Consider the following 27236-nt stretch of genomic DNA (forward strand, 5'->3'; position numbering starts at 1 on the left):
GAAAAGGCAGGAAAGGAGACTCTGTGTGATGCCCAGAGATCAATTTTCAGGAAGAATACTTCAGAAGCTGAGAATCTGGAAATCGACTGTCTTATAACTATCCAGGAGTACAGACGTTTTGGCAAGTCTTTTTGCACTTCCCTAAATATGTGTGTCCCCCAGTTGGAGCACAGCTGCTTTAGAGGATCTTAGAGAGGGCTGTGCTCCCTTGGATGCCTTTGCATCATGCAGTCTTGTTGTCTTCCACAAAGTCTCTCTTTGCTAACACCTCTTTCTACACGGGATAGTAGCGGTAACTTGTGTGGAGAAAGGAGCTTAGTTTCTCCAATAATTCAAAATAAAAGAGGATGAGTCCAAGCAGTCCAGGCGATTCAAATAACCGAGAAGGGTTATGTGAATAAGCACTTGGTAAAAATAAATCCAAATGCTGAATAACTTTATGACACTTCCTATTTTTTTTACCCTAAAAGTTTGATGGTTTCAAATCACTTGCTACACTAGACAGCAATAGACAAATAAGCCTAAAATAGCTACTTTTAAAATCAGACTTAAGCTTGACAAGAGCTCATGACTGGATTAATATTGCTTACAATCGTCTAAATGTCACTTTGACAAACTAAATGTTTGTCTTGATGACATCTACCCCTAAGCATATGGCACTTCCATTAACTCCAGTGTTATCTTTGTAGCAGGAGAGATGCCTCATTGTTTTCAGAATATTGATAATTTACAAGGCTTCTCTTTGGCCATGATTTATAATTGCTCATAATACTGAAGGGAAAGATCCCTGCACAGATGTGATCCAGTGTGTGGGGTTTTTCTCAACTATTATTAATTTCAAAGAACAAAGTGTTCTCTTTGAAGCAAACATTTAACAGCCGTGATCCAAATCTTAGATGAAAATGTTACCTTAAAAGTGTAACATAAAAAAGATGTCAGACTAAATTTTATAATGGCAACCTTGGGCAGCTCAGAGAAACTCTACAAATACAAAACCATGGAGGAATATAAATTCACAATATTCATCAATTCCATCCAACAAGCATTTATTAAAAACTTACCTTGCATAAAACCCTACAATAGAGACTATGAAGGATGAACACATTTTAGCCCTTGAAAAGATTCTGATCACCAAACAGGCACCACAAAATCTACGGAAGACAAGGGGACCTGCAATCTAAATATTTATACCCAATCTTAGGTTGTCATAATTAAAAAACATTCTCTAGGAAACTAATCAATTATATTAATAAAAATCAGTTCAGCACTTTAACATTCCTTCCTGCTTGCCCTCCCCGCCAATGGCATGAAAATATAAACAAATCAACTACAAATCTTGCAAAAGAGACACTATCTCATGAGATTGATGAAAGTAGTATGGGAAAACTGCTTAAATCACAACAAACAAGATCACAAGAAATGAACGTCTCAGGATCCTCTTAATTAATAATTAAAGAGGAAAAAACATCTACAATTTTATAAATGATTTAAAAGAGAATGAAATGTATATCAAACGTTTTAAAAATCCCTTGAAAAAAAAATAAATAAATGGACACCTTTTTTCTACAGACCAAACAATGCTGAAGAAAGGAATCTCTTTATGATTATGCGTAAGCAAAGCATGGCATGTTGTACGTTACATAATTGTCAGAAAAAATTATTCCAAAAATACCTTACTAAATTCGTTTGTTTTTTCCCTAAGAATCAGCATATAGTTGCAAATAAAAACCGGAACAAACTTTCTTTTCATGATTATCAGTTTAGTTTCTAAAAGACCCAATCTCAATCAAACTTTCCATGCATTATTAACTATAAAATCTTTATCTTTGTCTTAAGTGGATTCACGTTGTGGCCTTTCTCCAGTGCCAATTACCCCTGAGCCCCCATATCTTTCTAGCTACAATTAATGAGCAACATTCTAGCCAGATGTAAGCAGACTAAAATCATCTGTGCTCAAAGGGACTTTCTGCCATGGAACCTGGTATCATTTTTCCCCAAACTGAGTCCCAAGAGCCTTTCGTAGCACTTACTGTATACACTGTGTACTCCCCTTTGGCCTTTGAGCTTTGGGGCCTACCCCAGCCAACTGCTGAATGAGACACACAAGTCTCCTCAGTCTATGAGTCTTCATGGGTTTGGTTGTTAATCACTCTGGAACACACAATCGTGGAACTGTCAAAAAATTCTTACAATATTGGCCCCTAGTCTAAGGATCTTAACTTCTTCCTGGAAAGCTAAAACACACTCTACTCTTATTCATTTGATAAACTTGAACTTTTAACTCATTAACACTGTCCCACCATCACTACCACTATTCCCCCTACCCCTTCATAACTCAGCAGTAGCCAAATCCCTTCCTCCAAGACAGTCTGTCTTCCCTAACTGAAAATGCAAGTGAGGCAGAATGGTGGGTCTCGGGGGGACAGTTTGCCTTTCTGAGGAGCCCCCGAAAAGAGTCACCAGGTAGGCCAAGGCATTTTCCACATGTCTAGTCATCCGTGAAGCATTAACATGACTTATCCCATTAACACATTACCTTATCAGCAATAATGTAGACCAAATGAGTTCAGAAAACTTGTATGAGTTGCTTAGAGAAATAAACCAAGGCCAGAACATAGAAATCCTTGCTTCCATACTGCTTCTCTGAGAACAGGGTTCCTAATCCTATCAGAGCAGCACCACCTCTGGATAGCAAATGTTTATAATCTACAGAGATAGTATATACATAGAGAAAAACAATATAAATCCCAAGCTATAATATAAAGGCAAAATAAAGGGAAGTAATTTTTATTGCCTTTAATATGTGTAATTTCTATATTTATGAGCATATATTTATATAATATATATTTGAACATGTAAATAACTCAGGCATAACTACATTAAATGATTTAATGATTTAGTAAGATGCTTGCAAATAATTTTAATGAGTAAGTTTGGATTTTTAAAAAGTAAAAAACATTCACCTGAACATTTTCAACACTTCTTATTGGATATTTTGAAATAAGGGCTGAATGTATGTGTACATATACACATATATGCATAATCACCATATTTCGTACAAACGTGTATTAGTGCAGGTGTGTATAATAATTCAAATATCACAAACAGCACTACTGCTAATGTCTACCAGTATCATTTGCCAAAGTGGTAAAAATTTCTTTGTAATGTTACCAATAAATCAAAGTACAACTATTGAAGTACTCCACAAATGCATTTCTGAAAATTTCAGAATATAGTCATGTGTTGCATAACAACATTTCGGTCAACGACAAACTGTACATATTACATTGGCCCCATAAGATTCATATTTTTACTATACCTTTTCTATGTTTAGATACACAAATCCTTGCCATTGTGTTATAATTGCCTACAGTATTCAGTACCATAACATGCTGTACAGGTTTGTAGCCTAGGAGCAATAGGCTATACCACAAAGCCTAAGTGTATAGTTGTGCCATCTAGGTTTTTGTACCTAGATGTGATGTTCACACAATGAAACAACCTAACAGACATATCTCAGAATATACCCCTATCCTTAAGCAACGCATTAATGTATATTAAAACTGGGCACACACACACACAAAATATTGTCTTTTTTTTTTAATGGAGTTAGGTTTGGGGCTCAAGTAATTATAGATAGGTTTTCTACCAAGTTAGGCTGGAGGGTTTTCACCACCAATAGGGACATTCAAGGATTTTGCAAAATGCACAAAATAAGCCTTCACTTGGTTGGCTGACCTACATACTGCAATGTTAACACCCCCACCCCACATCCACCAAACACCAGTAGCACACTACTCCATTCTTTGGGATGACCAAAGTCAGTTCCCACCAATTTCCCAAATGCTCCATTAGGGGGCAGTACCACTCCTACCGAGACCCATTGAATAAAGCCATCCTGAAAGTACTGACTGGGGACCAGCAGACACCAGACCCACTGCTAGACACTAAGAACAAAGTGATTTTTACAACACAAAGTGTTTTTAAAAAATAGAGCTTAAAGCATAGCGGAGAAAGTGGCATTACTACCCAAATAATTGTATCGATAACAAAATACTATAAATGCTACGAAAGAAAGTTATAAACTGCTAATTTAAATGGTGGGTGGCATCAGACTTAAGGAGTTTGTGAACCAGTAAAATTATTTTCTTTTATTAACTTGGAGACATGAATAGGGTTGTCAGCTTTTTAATTTTTCCATGAAAGTTTATTTAAAAATAATAATAATATCTACCATTTACAGTCACCATGGTAACAAGAAGGCAGGAAATTATCTATGAATTTTTTAAATATACAAATAAAACAAAAAAGTACTTTTAGGCCGGGCGTGGTGGCTCACGCCTGTAATCCTAGCACTCTGGGAGGCCGAGGCGGGCGGATTGCTCGAGGTCAGGAGTTCAAAACCAGCCTGAGCAACAGCGAGACCCCGTCTCTACTATAAAATAGGAAGAAGTTAATTGGCCAACAATATATATATAAAAAATTAGCCGGGCATGGTGGCGCATGCCTGTAGTCCCAGCTACTCGGGAGGCTGAGGCAGAAGGATAGCTTGAGCCTAGGAGTTTGAGGTTGCTGTGAGCTAGGCTGACGCCACGGCACTCACTCTAGCCTGGGCAACAAAGTGAGACTCTGTCTCAAAAAAAAAAAAAAAAAAAAAGTACTTTTAGCTTGGCAGAAAAGCTCACTATATTATTCTTATTTTACTCTCTTTGCTGCAGGCTGGTAAAACGTTATTAGAGATTGGCATTTTGTTAGCATCACACCAGATCCAAATGTGGTTTGTGGGCCAGCAGCATCAGCATTACCTAAGAGTTTGTACGAAATGCAAAATCTCAGGCCCCATCTCAGACCTACTGCATCAAATCTCATTTTAACAAGATCTCCAGGTGATTCACACGCACATTAAAGTTTGAGAAGTACTGTTGTAAAATAGATCATATGCACCAGACCTTCTGATGGTTGATATTTGGCCACAGCCAAATACACTGAAGACTCAGTAATGACCTTTAACACTTGATAACCAATTTCCCAAAGAAAGTAACTGAAGGATCCTGGAAAATCAGGTGCAAGGTGAAATAGAAAGCAGACAGGTTAACATCTTAAAAAACACCTATTACATTAGTTAAACCTCAGGACCTTGAAAAGTAATTGGTACAAAAAAAAAAAAAATGAAGTGCCAATCACAAACAAATAATATCCATAGCTCTGCAGCAAACTTCAGCAGCATAAAACTGAGTTGCCACAGCTTCTATGTGAAAGAATGCACCCAGAGATTGTGCTAAATGCCGAGTCTTGTCCTGGCTGCTACTCCTGCCTTAAGACAAAGAAATGTTTATCACTATCAGCCAAGAAGTCAGCCTACTTACTGTTTAGGTGTCTTTACATGTGCTGCAGTTGAATTCACATTTTGGGATCTTTTATCCCACAGTTTTTCTAACAAAGAATATCTCTCTAGATTGTGTTAATTATGGGCAAAGACATGAGGCCCAGATTCATGCCTCTTTTCTAGGCCACTTTGATGGGGAAAAAATTGCCAGTACAATGCAATGCCTTTTCTAGACCGAAAAAAGTTACAGTAAAGACCTGTGCTGAACAATAAGGTAGCAACTAGCCATATGTGGCCCCTGAGCACCTGAACCGTGGCTAGTCCAAATGAAAATGTACAGTAATTATAAAATACACAAGCATTATTTCTAAAACAATACAAAAAAGAGTAAAATATCTCAATAATAATTTATATTATAATTAATATATTTTGATGTATTGGGTTAAAAAATATACTAAAAGTAAAGTCATTTGTTTCTTTAATTTTTCAATATGACTTGTAGAAAAATTTTAATTATTATATAGCTTGCATTATCTATCTATTGGACAGTGCTGACCTAGAAGCCCATTAGAATTATATATACATCAATCTTAAGTCTAAAAAATTATAAGATATTAATAAAGAAATCCTAAATCAGAGAGAGTAACTATAGAAAACAAGTATTTTGGAGGTAGCCAAATAAAGAGTACAGGGGAAGTGTTTGGCAGTATTGATCTTTTTATTTTAACAACTGGTACCAGAGCCCTTTTCGAAATGTCTGCATCAGGGTCCCTAAATTTACACCCAAAGAAGAGAGAAACATCAAGTATTTAACAAAAATAGAGCAAGGGGAGGAGCTGATAAAAGCTGAAGTGCAATCACAGTGATGACCAGTTCTCTCAGAGTCTAGGAATGTAGGAGTGGAAAAGATAAACAAATTCCATTGACAATAGCCAATAATTTCCTGGCCTAAGCCATTCACATAACTAAACCTTCCCGCCTCTAAGTAAAATGGGAAAAGTAAAACCACAATCTCTATACCTGGCTCAGGTCAATAAAGGTGCTACAAGTGGCTGACTGTGTTGATTTGTACAGGCGTAACCATACATTAAAATTAACCCACAGTTCTTCTCTAACACAAAGAAAAACAGAAAAGCTCCCATGGGATTAAAAAGTAGATTCAGAAATTAGTTTTTCAAATGGCCAGAACTCCACACATAGCATTAAAACAGCTAGCCCAACAATGGAAAAGGGTGCTGGGTCAGGTTTAGTTTGGGAATAAGACTACAAGTATGAAGCAAGCAAAGTAGCTAAAGCCATCTCCAATCTGGGCAGATTCCTCTCATTCCTGGCCCCGGGAACAATCCCATCACTTAGGAAATCTGGACCTCTGCCAACACACTGCTTCTGCAGCCTGCTGGGGGATGGGTGAGGAGGGTGGAAATGTCTGGGCAGCTGGCTTTTATCACAAAGCCTTCTCTCTTAGAAAGGCTTATAATGAATTTCCTAGACATGATAAAACACAATATTTTAAATGATTAATAGTGCAAAAAATATCACATTTGAAAAATAAATGTCCAAGGTGTAAGAGGCCAATAATTATATGAATGAAATCTGATGCCAATATTAAAATATTATATTTTAGTGGCTTTTGAATTCCTTTCCTAAGGCTTAATTAACATCAACATTTCTAGACAGGAGAGAAAGAAACTAACCTATTGAAAGTTTAATATATACACACACACACACACACATATATATATATAGACCCTAATTTATTCCACCTAAAAATAACAACTACCTTTTAATAGGGAATTTACCGTGAGCCACTCACTATTCTAAGCATTTTGCATTTATTAAAACTGATGTGATCCTAACAACCCTATGAGCTAAGTATTATTATTATCCTTCTGCTCAACATGAGGAAGCCAAGGCTTAGAGATGTGCGCTGTCACACAGCCAAGAAGTGCTGGGGCCTGGATACGATTCACTCCAGCACCCTGGCTTCTCGCCTCCAGCCTCCACTCTCAGATGAGGATACTGGACCTTATGGGGCTTTAGCAACTGTACGTTCATGGTAACAAAGCTACTCAGCAGTGGGGCACAGACTCAATCCATATCTAACGCTAAATCCTTCTCATAAGCAGCTTCCCGTTATCGCCAAACCTCTGCCCCAGTGTGTGCTGCTGTCGGACACTTATCTCCTTTTCTCAGGGGATGGTTGCTAGACACTTCTCCTTTCTTTCCTCTTGGCCAAACAGCCAATACTCCCACCCCAGTTTGACCCGCTGGCTCTTGGAGCATCTAAAGAATACAAAACAGGATTTACGCTTTTCACAGCTACGTAAAATTAAGTATTTGGGGCCGGGCGCTGTGGCTCACGCCTGTAATCCTAGCTCTTGGGAGGCCGAGGCGGGCGGATTGCTCAAGGTCAGGAGTTCAAAACCAGCCTGAGCAAGAGCGAGACCCCGTCTCTACTATAAATAGAAAGAAATTAATTGGCCAACTGATATATATATAAAAAATTAGCCGGGCATGGTGGCGCATGCCTGTAGTCCCAGCTACTCGGGAGGCTGAGGCAGAAGGATCACTCAAGCCCAGGAGTCTGAGGTTGCTGTGAGCTAGGCTGACGCCACGGCACTCACTCTAGCCTGGGCAACAAAGCGAGACTCTGTCTCAAAAAAAAAAAAAAAAATTAAGTATTTGGGTCTATAAATCTGGAACACAGAAACATGGAACATGCAACATAAAATGCAATTTGTCTAAATAGACAAATTAGTGACTCTTATCACTTGTCACTGATGTTATCATTTTGAGGAAATAACTAGCATTTTGAAATCCACATCACTAGGTTTTCGAGGTCACCCACCTCCCCTAATTTGATGCCGAATATGACAACCTTAAATGCTGACTGTTCCAGGTGTCACACAATAACGGAGTGCGGGCAAGAAAGCAGCAAACCTGGGTTTCAAACAAAGCTCCACTGTGAGGACAGAAAATTGTGGCCTGGGGCACGGCGCTCACCTTCTCTGAGAACAATTTCCTCCTCTATGAAACAGAGATGGAAACGTATGTCCACTACTGCACAGGATTTTCCAAGAACTCAATGAAAGAACACATGAAACTGTTTTGTAAACTCTGAAGCCGTATATAATATGTTATAAGCATGCACTGAGGCTTGCCTTATATTAGCCAGCATGAGAAAAAGAGTTTCCGGGCCTCTGAGGATAGCAGAGAGGAAGACAGCAGTCTGCCCCTGTAACCTCACACAAGCAATAACTCAATCTTCCTGATGAAATCATCAGTGGCTTTTAAGGTTCAGGAGCTGTGTTTTTAAGCAACAGTGAGAGATACCAAGCACTGGTCTCAATAAAAGGTTTGAAAACTCCAGGAAGGCATGATGGCACTGCAACTGCTATCCTAATCAAGCCTCCCGGGGGTAACTGAGGACACTAAAGGGGAGCATTAATTGCTAGACTTTCTGATCAAGTGTGAGGCGGAAATTTTACCTTTAAGTCACTGATAAATGAATTGACATTCATAATGCATAAGTATTCTACTTTTTTTAATGGACTAAAAAACACTTCAGAAAACAAACCTAATACCTTAAAGCCTAAGGTTCAGAACACTTCAGATTTTCCTATTCAGAAGTGCTTTTTTCCTTCCCATTTCACACTATCACATGCCAGTATCCCAGGCTGCCATCAACCCTGCCAAAGACACGCATATATGGAGAAGAGCCCTTTAAGGAGAGCAAAATAACTAAAGATTCCAAATTCAACTAAAGATTAACAGCTGCCCAGCACTTAAAATAAAAGCTGTCTAATTATTGGTATTCATGTGGTCAGGCTATACTCTCAGAAGGGCACAGATTCACTCTTTCAGTCCACAGGAGAAATCCTTTTAAGCCATTTGACATCTTGTACTGCTCAGTTTTAGACCTACACATATGTCTCAGTTAGAGGAAAAACACATGACCACAAACTCTAGAAAGAAAAAAATTTATGGAAGACCAAAAAAAGACAACAAAAATTTAAAAATAAGTAAAAGAAACAGAATTTAAAATATATATAATAGAAGAAAGCCAGTGAGCTGACAAATGGCATGTTATTACATTAATAAGGGAAACTATGAATATTCAGTACACAATAGTCATAAATAGAAGGAAGGAAAACCAGAGTGTGCAGATGGGGCAAAAACTCAGAAAGCTTTAAAAAAATAAAAATAAAAAAGACAAGAAAAGAAAAAACATATACAGTCTCAGACAATACTATTTAAGTAAGAGTCCGTTGGTGGAAACTTTGATCTAAGATAAGCGGACAGTAAAGGAAGGAATTTCCTTACACAAGGTAAATAAATAAACAGCATAAACTACCCAGAACGACAGGAAGAGTTTTCAGTAAAAACACAGGGTAGTGTTAGCTTAGGATGTTTGGGATAAGGATAAAACATCTCCCAAATCACTAACAAAGTTAGTAGGTACTGCCCCACCCTCCTACACCCCTACTCCCCACTTAGAGAAGGGACAACCACAGATAAAAATCCAGTGCATGTGGCTCACGCCTGTAATCCTAGCTCTTGGGAGACCGAGGCGGGTGGATTGCTCAAGGTCAGGAGTTCAAAACCAGCCTGAGCAAGAGCGAGACCCCGTCTCTACTATAAATAGAAAGAAATTAATTGGCCAACTGATATATATATAAAAAATTAGCCGGGCATGGTGGCGCATGCCTGTAGTCCCAGCTACTCGGGAGGCTGAGGCAGAAGGATCACTGGAGCCCAGGAGTTTGAGGTTGCTGTGAGCTAGGCTGACGCCACGGCACTCACTCTAGCCTGGACAACAAAGCGAGACTCTGTCTCAAAAAAAAAAAAAAAAAAAAAAATCCAGTGCACTAATGTGCAATCTCAATTGTTTAATTTTTATATATCTTGGGAAAACATAAGAAAAACTAAAGATACAAATAGCATTAACCACAAAACATGTGTTCATGGATCATGACTTTTTTACCCAATTACAAGCTGGAGGGAAACGTCACCACAGTGGACTGACAGTTTCTCTAGAAGTTTCAAGATAAGTCCAGAAAACTTATAAGCTCAAGATGGCGATGAACACATTTACAGGGCAAAAACAACTACCACACAAGTGGACAGTCATTTTATGTTTGTAAAAAAAAAAAAAAAAAAAAAAAGTGCACAGAATATCCTAAATTGTAGTTTCCAAACAACAGAGACAGAAAAAAAATGAAGGCATTATTGGCATGACACAACATCTGGCCTGTACTTTTTAATAAGATAAGAAATGCCACAGGATTAATAGTAAGTACCTACTCTAAGTAGGAAAATCAATTTGTTTGCAGCACTTTCGTTTTGCACTTTGCTTCTCAATTAGTCCCACAGCCAAGGGCTACTACCCAAATACACTCTTAGCATTAATTTGCAACTTTAAAAGTTACACAATTCAACAGTAAATGTAACCCAATCACCATTCAAATGCAAAGAGTTTTCCAAATTCCCTTTCAAAAGCCAACCATCCAGCAGGTCTCTCCCTTAGCCCTGGGCCCTGTCTGGGTCCCTACCAATTCTAAAACTTCACCAACCCTGTGCCCCTGTGCTAGTTGCTTAGCTTCTCTAAACCGCGGTTTCACCAGAAATAATAATACCAGTGTTATGGAGAAAATTAAATAAGGTGTATTTAAAAAGAAGCTTTTAAGATAAAGTCTCATTCCCCATGAATAAACAACTGCTGAATTCCTATGGCATTCGAAAAGAAAAAAAAAGAAATGTCTGAATTATAGAAACAAATTCACAGAGTGACCCCCAAAGTGTTGTCTGTTTATTCTTTCAAGCAACACTTATTCTGCACCAACTAGCTGCAAAAGACTGTGCTGAACAAATGAGATTTAGAGAAGCAGAAATGCTCTCTCTTCCCCCAGCAACCTTACACTCTTGTAGGGGAAATAAGAGATGGTTTTGAGGATGTGAATGTCTGCTCAGACAAGTTCAAAAACTTTGAAAAGTGTCTACAAGGGGCAAACACTGTGATGTAGAAAATGCCCCAGTTACTCAACACACGGCCACAGGACACATAGAATAGAGACAAAAGGCTTTCCTTCATACGAATATGTTCCAGTAGAAATATATGTAGACAAGAAAGAGAACCAAGTAGAATCAGGAGAGCCTACTAGGGAAGCACCAAACCAGAAATGAGAAAGCAAAGGAAGATTCTTCCCCCCTCTGTATCTGAGGTAACCATCATAGATCTTTCTGGAAATTCCCGTGGCCAGATGCACACTGTAGATGTGATGTATGTGAATGGTGTTGCCTTCTAAAACCTTGGTCAAGAGCGCTCACAACTGCACAGCTCCTGGCTGTTCTGTAGGATGTAAAATCCCATCCACCAAAACCCACCTGAAATACAAAGCCCACCAGTGGACATTCCTTTCTGCCAGATCTAGTCAGCACATGGTCATCGCCAGGCCACTGTGATGGGCAGGTAGGAGGGCTGACAGGAGAAAGCCTGAATTTGGACTTTACGGTCTCAGTTTCTTCATCTTTAAAGTGAGGAGGTTCCTCAAATTAGATCATTGGTGTCCCAACATAAAGCCAGAAAGGCACCAGGTGCCCCTCAGCTTGTGCCCACGGATGTGGACTCACATGGAGAGGGATGACCCAAATGTCACCCGCAGCACTTACAATGAGCATGGCAAATGTGCGAGTGCAGTTAAGCTCTGTGAAGTGGTGATGCCTGCTCTTAGCCAAGACCCTTTAAAGGAATTACAAGCTTTATCTCAGGAATCTTCGCAATACTTTGCCAGGTGGAAGCGATTATCCTTGTTGTACAGATAAGGGAAAGGAGGCTACAGGAGGTATTTGGAAATGGGGGAGGGAGGGAGGGAGCTGGAAGAAGATTCCAAAGCTCCTGCTTTCCATTCACCACCCAGTTTCAGAGGGGTTCAGGGTGGAGAAGCATCGCTCACAGCTGCCTGGAGAACACACAGAGTTACAACCAGCACCAGCATCACCACTGACCCTTATATGCCAACGCCAACAAACCAAGCCATCAAAAATAAAAGAAATCTCAAAGAAAAACATCCAGCCTAACCAACTGTTGAATTAATAATTCCTATGACTCATCTGTGCCTTGTCGATCTTCAGAATCCTAATAATGTCTCACTATAAGTTCATCAATATTTCTCAGTTTCCAGCTAGACGAAAATACCATACGTTAATTGCAACATCTTGCACAATATAATTGTGGCTTACATTTCAGACACACAATATGCATACGTTTAAGAGAAAAGGGATGTCAACTAGATAGTGAATAAGCAGTCATATATCTCTTTTTTCTTTCAACATAAATTTTAAACTTCCTCAAAACATCCTTGAAATAAATAAACATAATTGGCAGTTCTCTAACACAGTAAGCTTAAAAAACTCACCCACAAAACTTACTATAGAATGTATCTGAGGACCCTTTGGTTACTAAATATAATACCTAGAGAAGGTGAAATAATCAATATTCTGTGCTCATTAAAATTTTTTATATTGAAAAAATACTCATCTGAAACCTAAAGAAAAATAACAGCTTTCATTTAGAAAGTTACAAGCATCAAGAAAGAAAACTGAAAAAATCATTTTCTGGTATATTGGAAAGAAAAAGATAAAAAAAACTGTTTGTAGATGACATGCAAAATAAACTTATAAAAATCTACAGAAATAAAAATAAGAAAAATTGATTCTCATTCTTATTTAGCAATTTTTTTTTAAAGATGCCTTGAAATAACATTTAAGCAGATGGAAACAGGTAAGTCACAAGGATTCAGAAAACTACAATACATACTGTATGATGAGATCCTTATTTAAAAAAGAAAAGTAGTGGACATACCATGTTCCTGCATGGGAAAAACTATAAACCAAAAAGGATATTCTTCTAAAAATATTGAAAGAAAATGGGTTTTTACTGAATATGAAATTCTACTTTTCTAAACTTTCCATTTTTTGCATCATCTGTATTTTTCATCTTTCCATTAATAACCAGGTGTTATTTTATAATATAAAAAATATAACGCTGTTATCATTAATAGTAACAAAATATAAGTAAGTTTTCAAATGCAATTTTTGAATTTTCAGGCTGGACCTGTTAATTAAAAGTCCAATTTTCCTTAAACCCCTGCATATGTGTCAACTGTGTTATTTGAAACAAGTTTAAAAGCTCTAGGAATGTTAAATACCATTAAACCAAGATTGAGCAGCAGAAAGAAACAGGAAAAAACTAACTTAGCTTCATTTCTTTCCCTTCCTTTACCCTGGAGATAAATGTAATGTGAAGTGAAAGAAAATACATGTTACGATGGGAGCAGACATCACATTATACTAGCCACCATCTGCGGAGGTGAAATGCCCAGTGGAAGTGGAAACTAGTTAGAGGCTCTCAAATGTATGTTCCATGATTCCCAAACAAACAGCAGGAAGGGCTGGCAAATACATTCATTTTAAAAGTAAATATTAACTTAATGAGCTTGGTGACCGGAAAACTGATTCTGCTCTCTTGAGGTTTCCACTTCCCTGATCCTTCTCATCAAAAAAATAAAAAGGAAAAAAACAAAAAAACATTAATAAGGCCCAAATTGTCCTATTACTGAGTCCAAACGGTACCAGAATGGAATCTAAAATCACCCTTTCTGTGCGTGTCCTCCAATCTTCCCAACTCAACTGGGTAAGGAAAAGACAAAGTAAATCAAACAATGTACACAGGATGTGCCGGAACTAGTCCATGAAATACAGTGGGGAGCCTAAGGAAGGCCAAGGCTTTTTTTAGGAGCCATAATTCTGTTCTCTAATAGCAGAACAGGGGCCAATCGCTATAAAACATCCCCATCTCCTGCCTATGACTTTCCCCTTCTTCTTCCCCTGCCTGCCCCAGTCACGAACCAAAAAAGTTTTATGTCCGCCACAGTGGAAGGATGGCACAAGCGACCAACGGTCACAAAATTTACTAGACCCAGCGCCTGGGCCATGAAAGGGCTCAGGGCAAAGGGAGCCCCGTGGCTGGCAGCTGAGCCATCGCTCCTGACGAGATGGGGCTACCTGCTCCCACCAAAACCAAGCAGTTTACAGGAGAAAAAAAAGGTGGAGGGAGAAAGTCCAATGATATTGGAAACGTATGGAAGATGAAAAAGAAAGAAAGAAAAAGAAAGAAGAAAGAAAGAAAGAAAGAAAGAAAGAAAGAAAGAAAGAAAGAAAGAAAGAAAGAAAGAAAGAAAGAAAGAAAGAAAGAAAGAGGTCTACTGCTTTTCTCAGCATCCACTATCAGTAAAAAAGAATACAAAGTATTTGATGTTTCTCCCCATGCCCACCTAAAGTCTTTTATATTTCTTACTAAGATGTAAATATTAAAAAGATCTGCCTATTTCCTCTATATTTTTATCCTTCACAAAGATTTCAGCTGTCAGGATATGAAAGAAAAATGAAGCCAGAGTTGCTTCACTTCTTGTACAAGCTAATAATCCAAGTACATATATTCAGGATTCCAAGAAAAAGAACGAATTTATTATCTGACAGTTTCTGTTCAATATTAACATTTTGTCTTATTCAAGGAAGGCAATTTACACCCATTGAAAGAAATTCTGACACTGTTTTCTGAATGTGCCAGTTAAAACACATAACAGCATCATTCTCATCATGCCTCCCAGCTCAAACCAGTCACGCAGGTGGTCCGAGGTACCTTATCCAACAGGTAACCCTCCATACATAACCCTCATTGTCTGCAGAGTCCTGAAGTCCATGCAGAAATTTTAATTAGACAAGTTACTACTAGAAGAATCAAGTTTATATCTCACCAAACAATCCACCCGATATCCACCTAAATCCAGATGAAAATGGCAATACAGTTTTAACATAATATTGAAACTGAAATTTAAAATGCAGAGTAATTGAGAAAAGAAATGCCCTTGATCTCACAACAACCAATCAGCAATGTTCTCTTCAGCAACATTTTTTATTAACATAATTATTTTATCTCCCTGGGCCTCAGTTTCCTCTCTAAAAATGGGTATAACGCAGCTCAAAAATGACATAAATCTATTACAGGAAATCATTTAGGTTCACTTTCTGTTATGCCTTATTACCAAAAACCATTCATCTGCTAGAACTACTACCAAACATCAGTTACTTCTTTATAAGAACATTGGTCCTTCCCCATCGATATGCTGCACACCACATCCACAGTACGCATGTGGTATTTCTCCCTTTTCTCCCTTCTCCTGGGAGGCAACCTAGTAAAATGTTAAGTATATATACTTTGCAGGCAAAGATACTAGGTTGAATCCTGGATTAAACCACTTTCTTCTTCTAGCTGAGGGACTACGACTAAGTCACAACTTCAAAGAACTTTAATTTCTATCCTATACTTCTGTTGTATTTCCTTTTTTCTCAAGTTTTCCCCCATGCAGAGGACACTTATAAAGCCAAGATCATACTCTATACACAATGGTCATTTTCACTTTAACACTGCAATTTTTATTTTATGCTTTTTAATATTTTATGTTTTCTGCAATGAACACAACTGCTTTTCTTAACAGCAAATATTAAAATTATTCAATAAAAAATAATTGTGATGAGAAGGAAAAGTTCCGAAACTGAAAAAAAATCCAGGGTGAGTTTAATCTGCCTATCTTGCCTGAAAAAATATCCAAATGGAGGAAAATGTATAAAGAAGAAGATATATGCTGGAATTTCATATTCATTAAAGAAAAAAAAAAAAAAAAAGAAGATATAATAAGGGAAATAAAAGGAATGCTGATGATAGTCAATGAAGAGTCATACAAAACTGTGACCATCCAATTAATGTCAGTCATATAGGTTATAATATTTTTATATGCTAATAACTATATGGAAATTAGTGTAATGTATACTGTACAATTTGCATTCTACTTTGCAAGTATGTATTTATTCTTTTCCTTTTATAACTAAAGCATCTTTTTTGCTGCACATGTAACACATCATTTAGATGAAGTAATGCAAACCTCTTGGGGAAAGTTTTGAGCTCAATTAGGGCATCTGGGGACAGGCCATATGTTACCAAGCCTTTTGCACACCTGAACCCCGATATCTAATGATGTAAGGATGCTCACTTGTAAGATTAAATAGTCTGCCTTTTATGAAAAGAGAATCAAGCACTGCAGGACATTCTCCAGCATATTCACTTGAAGACAATATAAACAGAGCTATACAGCTGGAGATTTAAAATAAATGAGCACCTATAACACAAAAGCATGTGTAATTCATGCCTTGAATGACTATTAGTAATACACAATTTTATGTCACACACACTGAGTAATTAACAGCTACTTAGTTGACAATTTTATCTCAATCTTATCTTTTCTTACAATTTTTTTTACAATTTCTTTACAATTTTTTAAGTTAATGAAAAAATGTTTTCATTAAAATAAAAAAATAAGTTATTTTAAAATAACCATAAGTTATTCTTACTTATTTTATCTGTTATAGGATGTTATAGCTAGTAAAAAAGTGAATAAGAAAACAGAGCTGGGCGTGGCGTGCACACCTGTAGTCCCAGCTACATGGGAGGCTAAGGCAGGAGGATGCTGTGAGCCCAGGATGTGGGGGCTGTAGTGCACAGTGATCGCACCTGTGAATAGCCACTGCACTCCAACCTGGGCATCAGAGTGAGACTTCATCTCTAAAAAAATAAAATAAATAAAAGGAAAAAAAGAAAATGTTAAACTAAATAATTATTGAAAAAAAATAAATAACCAGAGTTAACTTTACATATTGAAAATAAAATAGATTCCAAAGGGAAAATTGAGTATTATTTCAATTGTTATCTTTAAACGGCAAAAGAACTCCTTCAAGGAACCTAAGACACTGATATGTCCTGAAGAAATCAAGCTTGAAAAATTGAGAGCAAACTGCTGGTTCCAATATTTTGTAATTATGCCTTTTGCAAATTTGATGGCACCAAGAATAAAAGATAAGTGTATTCTGGACCACACACACAAAAAAAATGTAGACCAATGATTCTAGTCCTGAGAAGAATCTGACACCCCCCACCCCAACCCCAGCGTAGCTGATTTCAATTGCCATTATGGCTCCTAGTGCTGTAGGAGAGGCTATCTCAACTGCAACCAAGCGACTTAAGGATTTATGAATCAGTGGTTCAAATTCCAGTCAGAAAGAAAATGGGCATAATATGTACTTCCTGCAGCTGGGCCTATTTTGTATTTGTTCAAAAAAATCATAAGTACTTAGGCTGTACAGAAAGACTTCCAACTTCAAGGGTCAGCTTTCTACAAATGAATGCAAATGCACAAATCAGAGTCCTGCCCGGGAGGGAGCACAGCCTACAGGAGAGACTTCCTACGGGCTAATGAGCCTGCCATCAGGATGCGCAGTGCTCAGGACAGAAGGGGGGTGCCACCCATGCTTTCCATTTCTGCCACATTCTGCCTTTTGGGAATTAGGAATGTGAAAGTGACTAATTCTCCCCAATGACATACATCTTGCATTCTGTGACATGCACTTCCTCTCTGAATCTTTACAGCATTACCCAGACATTCTAGCCACTGTCTGGGAGTAGATCTAATTATGGTAATTATGTCTACCACAATAAGGGAGACAGTAAATGTGATCAAATATTTACAAAAAGGAAAAACTGAAGCACAGAAAGTTTTAAGCATCTAAAAACTAAGTTTCCAATGAGAGAATTAAGGAGGAAGTGAGGTTCTTTTTTAGCTATCCAAAATGGTGAATTTGGTCTGGGTGGGGTGGCTCACCCCTGTAATCCGAACACTCTGGGAGGCCAAAGTGGGAGGATTGCTTGAGGTCAGGAGTTTGAGAACAGCCTGAGCAACAGGGAGACTCCATCTCTACAAAAAATAGACAAATCAGCTGGGTGTGGTGGTGTGCACCTGTAGTCCCAGCTACTTGGGAGCCTGAAGCAGGAGGATCATTTCGGCCCAGGAGTGACCTAGGCTGATACCACTGCACTCTACCCAGGCGAAAGAATGAGATTCTGCCTCAAAATAAAAAAAGTTACATTTGAAATATAATGACTTACTGGATTAGTGGCATAACCAAAGAACCATCTGTAAATTTCTAGGCCTCTTTTATGAGATAGGTTCATACCATCTAGGATTGGCAGACATGACCACAATAAAAATAAAACAGGATATAAGTTAATGTAAAATCTTACTGTATGAGCGAGTGAGATGACTCTCTGGCCAGGTCCAACACTACAAGATGCTAGAAGCTGGTCAACATGAAAATGCCCATGAGATTGAATTCTCTGAGACTGACCAGATCAAGAGTCAGGCTGAGATGATATCTAGAACCTGACATAAAACAGACATCAATAAACACTTGACTCGTGAATCTTTGAAAAGGGAAGTATCACCACAATAAAGACATTTGGGGAAGGCTGAGTGGAGGAGTAAGAGATGGAGCCGTGAGACCAACTAAGAGCTTATTGAGATAAAACAGCTAAAAGTGATCAAGTTCTGAACTGAGGTGCGCCAGCTAGAATGATAATGAAGGCACTAAAGTCAGAGATAACTGTTTGGTAAGAATGAAAAGGGAGGCAAGAGCTAGATCATGAAAGGCCTTGAAAGACAAGCTAGGAGTTTGGACTTAAACCTGCAGCTGATGGGGAGCTTTTCAAGCAGTAGCTGGAGAATAGCACGATTTGTATTTCAGGTCCATCATTGTGCTGGAATAAGAAGGGAAGCCACTTAGAAGACAACTGCACATCCAGGAAGAGATGCTGAGGCTGAATGTGCACATGAGCAGGGAGAATGGATAGCACAGCAAGGACCAAAGGCCAAGCCAACACTGGGATGTGGGGTTTGGAGAGAAGTTAGGATAGCGTCACTTTTCTGCCTTGGAAAGTCATGTGGCTGGTAGAGCCAATAGCTGAGATAGGGAAGAGAGAAGGTCCAGGTTGGAGAAAGACAAGAATTAGTAATATTTTGCACATGCTGAGATCAAGGTGACCGTGAGACACCATGGCAAAAACAACTAATGCACAACTAGACACCTAGGTGTGGAGTTTAGAATAAAAAGCTGAGTGAGCCACACTGATGTGAGCATAACAAGGAAGCGAGAAGTCGAGAAACCACTGAGAGCATGACAGTGATCACAGAGGACAGAGCCCTTAAGTTACAACAGAAGAGATGCAGGAGACCTAATCATGCTCAGAGCCTGTGGCAAAAGTACCTGTAAAAAGGAAAAGACAGATACTATTAAAAAAAGAAAAGAAAGAATTATGTAAGCTTCTGGAGTCGACAGGAGGGGAAGCAGAGGACAGGAAGAGGAACTGGCCTGGAAGAAAGGACATGACCTCCTCTGAGGTCGGTGGAAGGCAGTAGGATTGGAGCAAACGAAGGTACATGGGGGGAGGGGGGGTCAGGGTGTTGAAAGGGAGGTGACACCTAATAGTGTTCAGTGTTCTAAGAAGTTGGAGGGCATTGTGGGTTGAATTCTGTCTACCAAAAATGTGTATGTCAAAGTCTTAACCCCCAGTACCTCTGAAAGTGATCTTATTTGGAAAAGAGGGTTGATGCAGTTGTAAGTAGTTAAATGTAGATGAGGTCATCCCGGAGTAGGGGGAGCCTCTAATCCAGTATGACTGGTGTTCTTGTAGACAGACATGCATTGAGGGAAGACACAGCGTGAAGAGACGCAGGCAGAAGACACAAGCTAAGGAGAGATCCTTCCCTCACGGCCCTCAGAAGGAACAAACCCTACCTACACAAACTCCATACTTCTGGTCTCCAGAACTGTGAGACACACCAAGGTGTCCTGTTTAAGCCATGCAGTGCGTGGTACTTTGCTCTAGAAATAGCCACCCATGAACAGAGGGAGGGTGGAGGAGGTCTGGTGGAAGGTCTGAGGGGAGTGAAAAGGGCTTAGGGCTGAGCAGAAAACAGGCAGCGGCACAGGGACACAAATGCGAGGCCAGCCACACCTGCCTGAGGTTCCAGCTGAAGCTGGAAATGGTGCATATATTTATGAAGTGATTTCCTCAAGCGGCTCTTGGCAGCTACCAGGTAAGAGGGGAAAAGATACCAGGTCGAAAGCAAGGGCTGGCAGGACAGATTACAGCAAAGTACAAAGGGGAGAGGCCACTGTGGATACTGTCAAGAGAGTGGGGTACCGAGAGTGGACAGGGAAGAAACACAGGAGCCGGAACGGGCTCTAGGCGCGGAGAATGGGGTGGGCAGGCAGGGAAGGGGTCATCTAGAAGCAAACAAAAGACACAGGGAGGACAGCGGGAGTGAGAGAGCTACACAAGAAAGGTGTCAGTGGGATTTAATATTTTAAATTTGTGACAGCCCCAGTGAAATGATCCAGTTCCTGTGGGACCAGGTATGGGTAAAGTAGGTATGAGAGGGGGAAATCAGGGAACTTGGAAGCTAGGGACACTGAGACCCCCCATGACGACAATAGTTAGGGTGGAGGGAAGACTGAACCAGCTTCCACAGCTCTCAATGAGTGGAAAAGAATGACCAGAGATATCTTCAAATTGTGTTTGTATCTAACCCCAAAATGCTGGTTCTCATACAAATCACTGCCACATTTATTTTCTCCGGTACTGTATCTTTATATGAAAATAACACAGAGGGACACAGACTAGAAGCAAATACCAACATACATTGTCTCCATCTATCTAATAGAATTATTATGTGAAACATAGAGTAAGCAAGTTAACCTACAAAAATGTGCTTGGAGCACTCACAGATCAGATGTAGAAATTTTAAGATTTTTATATGCTTTGTACATATTTCCCTAGGATCCAAAAAATAAAACAGCTGCAAAATGCTAAAGTAAGTCCTGATAGCCCCTTCTATTTCATCCACATGAAATGACTGACCAGAGCAGACAATAATTCACAAACTCATAAATTATCATCCATTTTTTTCAAACAAATTAACTGCTTAATTATCTGGATTATATGCCATAAATAATGAGACTCTTTGCATTTCAAAAGTTTGTTCCAATCATTAAAATTGTTGTATTTCTCACCCAAGAGCCAAGCAGAGTCCACACTTTGTTCTGGCAACTCATCGGAGCTAAATAACAGGGGTCCATAGCAGAACTGCACAATTTAACCTTAATTTATGCAAAAGAACAATTGATGAATTGCTGTACCTACAGACATTTCCAACTCTTTCTATACACATATACTTACACTTAATTGGAGCTTTTATCTCCAAAATTCAAAAGTTTTTATGTGTGGTAATTTTACACTGGTGGAGATCAATTACATTTTCTGAGCTTTTACATATTAGGTACCATTATTATTCTAAAGCAAATGATTAAATCAAAAAATAAGATTTAAAAATCCACCTGAAGTCACAGTGTAGCTACTGTTCACTGCCCCAGGAAAAATGGGGCCACTCAGGGGACATGGCCTGTGACAAAAGGCTAAAAAGACATTTGGAAAGTTCTGCAGAAGTTTCATAGATAAGAGCCTCACTTTTACTGGTGGCTGTCATCACAATGTCCCCCAAAACACTGTGTCCACTAAAAACCATGAAATACCAATCTTCTTTCACCTGCAGTCTGACTCAAACCACTCAAACCATTTGCTTCTCCAATAATTTTTTTTTTTTTTTTTTTTGAGACAGGGTCTTGCTTTGTTGCCCAGGACAGAGCCCAGTGGCATCATCACAGCTCAATGCAACCTCACACTCCTCAGCTCAAGCGATCCTCCTGCCTCAGCCTTCCAAGTAAACAGGACTATAGGCATGCGTCACCACACCCCAGCTAGTTTTTTATAGACACGGGGTCTTGCTCTTGCTCAAACTGGTCTCGACCTCCCCACCTCAAGCAATCCTCCTGCCTCAGCCTCCCAAAGTGCTAGGATTACAGGTTTGACAACCACGCCCAGCCCTTCAATAATTATTTATTTAGCACCTTCATTTTGGCTAAGTACTGTGCCAAACCTGGAGGACCCAAACGTCAAGAAGTCAGTGCAACCAAGCCACATGTATAGCTTAAACCCACAGGATATAAAATGGCTAATATTTTAGCCAGGGCCCAAACACACAATGAATGAAGGGCAAAATGATTCTTAAAATGTTCTATTTCCAACTATAATGAGCTTCAGCAAAATTCCCTATAATTTGCTTATCACTGTAAATATCTGAAGGCCTCAATATTTACCTTCCTAGTGGTTCATACAAACACACACACACACACACACACACACACACGGCACAGCTCACATCAAACATTAGCAAACGGTTCTTGAATATAATTCCAGGCTGATTTTAAAAATTAGCAGTCATGGTATTTCAGTCTATGAATAAATAAAACTGAGACTGTAATTTTCTCCTCTGTTCTAGGTCAGACATTTACGCATACTCTAGAAGAATCCTCTCCATGAATCAGGGAGTAGCAACTGAACTCCAGCTCAGACACTCTTGGAAGAGGACACTCCTTGAGATAAGAAGCCTTCTAGCTCATAAATACTGAGTAACCACACCTAGCTGCATATCTAAGAAGGTGACCCAGCTCTCAAGTTTTAAGACTCAAATCTCAGTTGATTTCCAATGGGTTACAGAGTCCTTTAATTCTAGGAGAGCAAAAGTGAAAAACCAGAGTTCAAGAAAATGTTGACCACTATAATCTGAAAATGATCATAGAACTCAGCTACATCCCATTTATATAAGCACAGACCTAGTGCTCTTTTCTGATCTTGATAAAATTATAACTTTTTGTTGGTTGTTATGTTGTTTAAATCCTACATTTAGTCTAGAAAGCAACCTGAAGATCATAGCCCACCTGACTGATTTTGCAAATGAGAATATTGAGTTAAGTGACCTCCCCAAATAACTGGGAAGTGGACCCACATTGCCTGATACCCAGTTATCACTCTCTCTACTTCCCTGCAACAGATGTTTACTCATATTCAACAGAAACTTATGAATGCTAACTATGTACAGCACACCCTGGGATTACAAAGCTAAAAACTGGTGGGTTTTAGATAATATTTGCGAAGTTTTAATATCTAAGTCATCACACACAGCCATGCATGGAATTTTAGAAGAATATCTGAAATTAACTCTATTCTAAATTTCTAACTGAATCCTTCCATCCTCTTCATAGCCCTTCCAACTATAGAAGGTGGATGTCATCAATGAGAGAATTGATGATGATGATGGTGGTGGCAGTGAAGATAATAATACCAATTATAAGACATTTATCATACATATATGTCACCCATAATTCTGGAATCTTTATAAAGATTAGCTTATTTAATCCTCTAAATTACCTTAAGAGAAAGATACTATTATTGTCTCTATTTTACAAAAGGTAAAGAATAATTAAGTCAATTGCTCAATCAGAAGGTGGCTAAATTAGGGTTTACATGCAGGCATGCCTTCATTACTACCATCTCCTAGGCTCCTGGCCCTAAGTCTTTCCCTGATTACCTAGAAACTACCTAGCCCTTCTAGATCTCAATTTCTTCATCACTGAAAGGGTGGAGTGGGGAATGACGATTTCCAGTGGATCTTCCAGGTCTACCATTCTGTGATTTACTTACTAATTTGCAGTATTTAACCAATCTCCTGTGGCACAGAGGAAGAAAAACACTTCCTAAAAGCTAAGGATGATTTTGCCCCAAATTACAATATCCAGACCTTTCTCCATGCAGAGGTTTCAGAATAAGAGGTAGAGGCGGTAGTTACAGGTTTGATACAAGGCTTTTAAAACTCCAAATGATGATTAGGAAGAGTTTGTAAAAATATGGGGAAATATCATATTATAGGTTAAGAAGAAAAAGTAGACTATTATAATGGGCATGTTTGTTAAAACATGGGGAAGGAAACAAGAACATTCAACAGTGTTTGTATCTGGGTAACAGGACTCAGGAGATTTTTCTTTCTCGTTTTCCTATTTTTCTTTTTTTTTTTAATGTGTTTATTTAAATTTTCATCCTCACCCCACCTGACCCCCTCTTTTTTTATGTGAGCTTAAATTACCTCCATAATTAGAGGGATAACCTTTCTTTATAAAGAGAGAAAAGGTGCCCAATATTCTCACATTGATTTCTCCTAAGAAGAAAGAAAATACCCTCCTGAAAACATCTCAGCTGACAACTCTGCAGAAATTCCAGAAATACAGGTTTGGAGGAAAACACCATTATTACCAACTATGAATGGGGAAGAAAAGATTCCTCTATTGCTGCAGGTCTGGGAGAATTAAGTTTTAGAGGATGTTATAGGAATTCTGGCAGGGGAAGTTGCTTTGGAGTCCAGGGACACACAGCTTGTAGAGCACAGCCCAGGAAAAAAAAAGAACAGGTGCAGCAGATGAAGCAGCAGACCGTGACAGCCAAATGACGCTGGCCCCGTCCAGAAATCCCGGCCTGGGGCAGGTTCTCCCTGAGTGGACCTGCCGTGCACCACAGCCAGCCACATGGCCAAGCAGACTTTCCATGAGCACAAATAACCTTTCCTCACCGAAGCACTGCAGCTGAGAGAGGACAGGTAGCATATTTCTTGGAACCTGTAACTGTTGATACAAACAACCAAACCAAACCAATCTATGTTGTCATTAGGCTGTGGGTAAGCACATCGCATAGACAGATCTGTATTCATATATAAATACACTCAACATATATACACCTGTGTCCCAGTTTACAACACAAGTCAATAACTGTGGCTTTGGGTTATACAATGAAACACTTCTCTCTATAGCACTCTGAAAACATTTCGTAAGCACCCATTATTTCTCTGGTGATTCCCACTTATACTACAAAAACTCAGAAAAGAATACAATTTAATAATCACATTCAGGATAGTATTCATTACATATAAACCCTCTGCCTTACTTGAACAGGCTTTCTTACTACTTTAAAGCAAGTAGATAAAGACAGATCTGATGTACAAAGAATAGGAAAACTAGAACAGGAAAAGTCAGCTCCTCCTTTGGGAGACGGACAGACAATATGTGGCGTCAGCACCACATCACAGCCTGATTCGGCCACGGTCTGTAAGGAAGCCCAGGTGCCCAGCTCACCAACAGCTCCAGACTTGCCCTACGCGTGCATGTGACACTGGGCTTCCCAAGCACAACCACCAGCAAGAAGGCAACAACACAAAGGCCTGCGTGTGTTCTTTAATTAGTTTGTTTATTAATTTTAAAAGACATAATTCTGTTGATTGCTACCAAAATGCACTTTAACAATTATTTAAATTTGGAGAATACTATAATGTAACTAAATAAACAGATGTCGTCTCTTGTTCATTGTTTTTTAAGCCTTTTTTGTTTGTTTGTTTCTAATTGTGAAGTTGGCACCTACTGATTTTACCTGGCAGTAATTAAATACATCTAACATTAGATAAAGAAATTTAACCTACCTCATCAAAGGTGGTGTCGTCTTTCTTCAGAGCTATAAAATAAAAAGGGAAAGGAAACAGTTATTGGAAAACATCCCAAAGAGACCAAGTATCTAAGTTCTAGAAAACAGAAATAAACAAAGCAGTATGGTGTTTTCATTTCAGAAAGTAAATTGTACCCCAACCTGAATAACAATGTTATGATACAAATAGGAAAACTGCAAATGAAAAAGAGAGAATTGCACAGCATGCATCTTTGTGAGACATTTTTCATAAATATGTAAATAGAACTATCCTCCCAAATATGGAAAAGAAGCGTGCATATCTTGCCCCTATCTCTTCTTTAGCTAGAGTGTGTTTTAATGAACATATAAAAGAATCACAAAGTAATCTTAAAGAAATTTCCCCTTAAACTCCTGGTTTTTGAGCATGCATATATCATCGTGTGTGGTGTATAGACCTCCCAAACCAACTCTTAGGATGATAGTCTGTGTAGTGCCCTGAAAGACATTTTCATGGTAAGAGAAGTGTAAGTACAGTAACAAAAAACCAAGCGTATAAAATAACCACTGCAGAGTAAGAGACATAATTCAAACATTTCAACATGACAAATTTTACAACAAAGTATTTCCAAAGAAAACAATACATTCAGAATATTGTATAGGATTCAGCAAACACTTCACATTTATTTTAAATATACAGTCATGCGTGGCTTAACAAAAGGAATGAGTTCTGAGAAATGTGTCATTAGGCGATTTTGTTACTGTACTTAAACAAATCTAGATGGTATATACTACCACACACCTTGGCTAGACATTATAGCCTATTATTGCTCCTTGGCTGCAAACCTATTCGGCACGTTACTGAACTGTAACACAATGGTAAGTATTTGTGTATTTAAACATATCTAATTATAAAAAAGGTACAGCAAAACACAGCATTATAATCTTATGGAACCACATAGTATATGTGGTCCGTGGTAGACCAAAATGTCATTATTCAGCACATGACCATACATAGCTTCAGAACTGGAATTTCATCACCCTAAAGAAAAAGAGAAGAATCTAACCTACAGCTGGCAAACACATCTACTTCCTTAAATTTGACAATTACTTAGAATGTTTCATATTAAGATGAAAGCAAGAAATAGCTAATTTATCTGAAACTACTAGTTGAAGAAATGTTTCAAATTTACAGAGTTGTGCCTAGGTGTTTACTGATCCATACCAGATAGTTTTAGTTTGGATAGAAGCACTTGGAAAGCTTTGTTCTGACAAGAGAAAAGCAAAGCAAATTATTCTGGCAATTAAGTGATGAAAAAAGTAATGTGCCTAAACTGAAGCTATCATATAAAAGGTTATAATATATACTCCATCAATTCAAAAAGGTTATTTTCTCTGTTTCATATAATATGTGTCTTCTCAAAAAGACCAAGAAAGGCTGGGCGCGGTGGCTCAAGCCTGTAATCCCAGCACTCTGGGAAGCCGAGGCGGGCGGATTGCTCGAGGTCAGGAGTTCAAAACCAGCCTGAGCAACAACGAGACCCCGTCTCTACTATCAATAGAAAG

The 27236-nt window shown here is 38.7% G+C and overlaps 1 protein-coding gene across 5 annotated transcripts in view; it reads right to left on the reverse strand.

Moving 5' to 3' along the window:
- The window catches only part of CDK14 (cyclin dependent kinase 14), a 542302-nt gene that overhangs the window by 508890 nt on the left and 6176 nt on the right, over window positions 1–27236 (reverse strand). For all 5 annotated transcript variants that reach the window (XM_012779596.2, XM_012779597.2, XM_012779598.2 and 2 more), the window contains exon 2: window positions 25690–25721. In XM_012779596.2, coding sequence (XP_012635050.1) covers window positions 25690–25721 — 32 coding nt within the window. The remainder of the gene's footprint in view (window positions 1–25689; window positions 25722–27236) is intronic.

The sequence above is a fragment of the Microcebus murinus genome, chromosome 9 (genome assembly GCF_040939455.1).
Source record: "Microcebus murinus isolate Inina chromosome 9, M.murinus_Inina_mat1.0, whole genome shotgun sequence".
NCBI lineage: Eukaryota > Metazoa > Chordata > Mammalia > Primates > Cheirogaleidae > Microcebus > Microcebus murinus.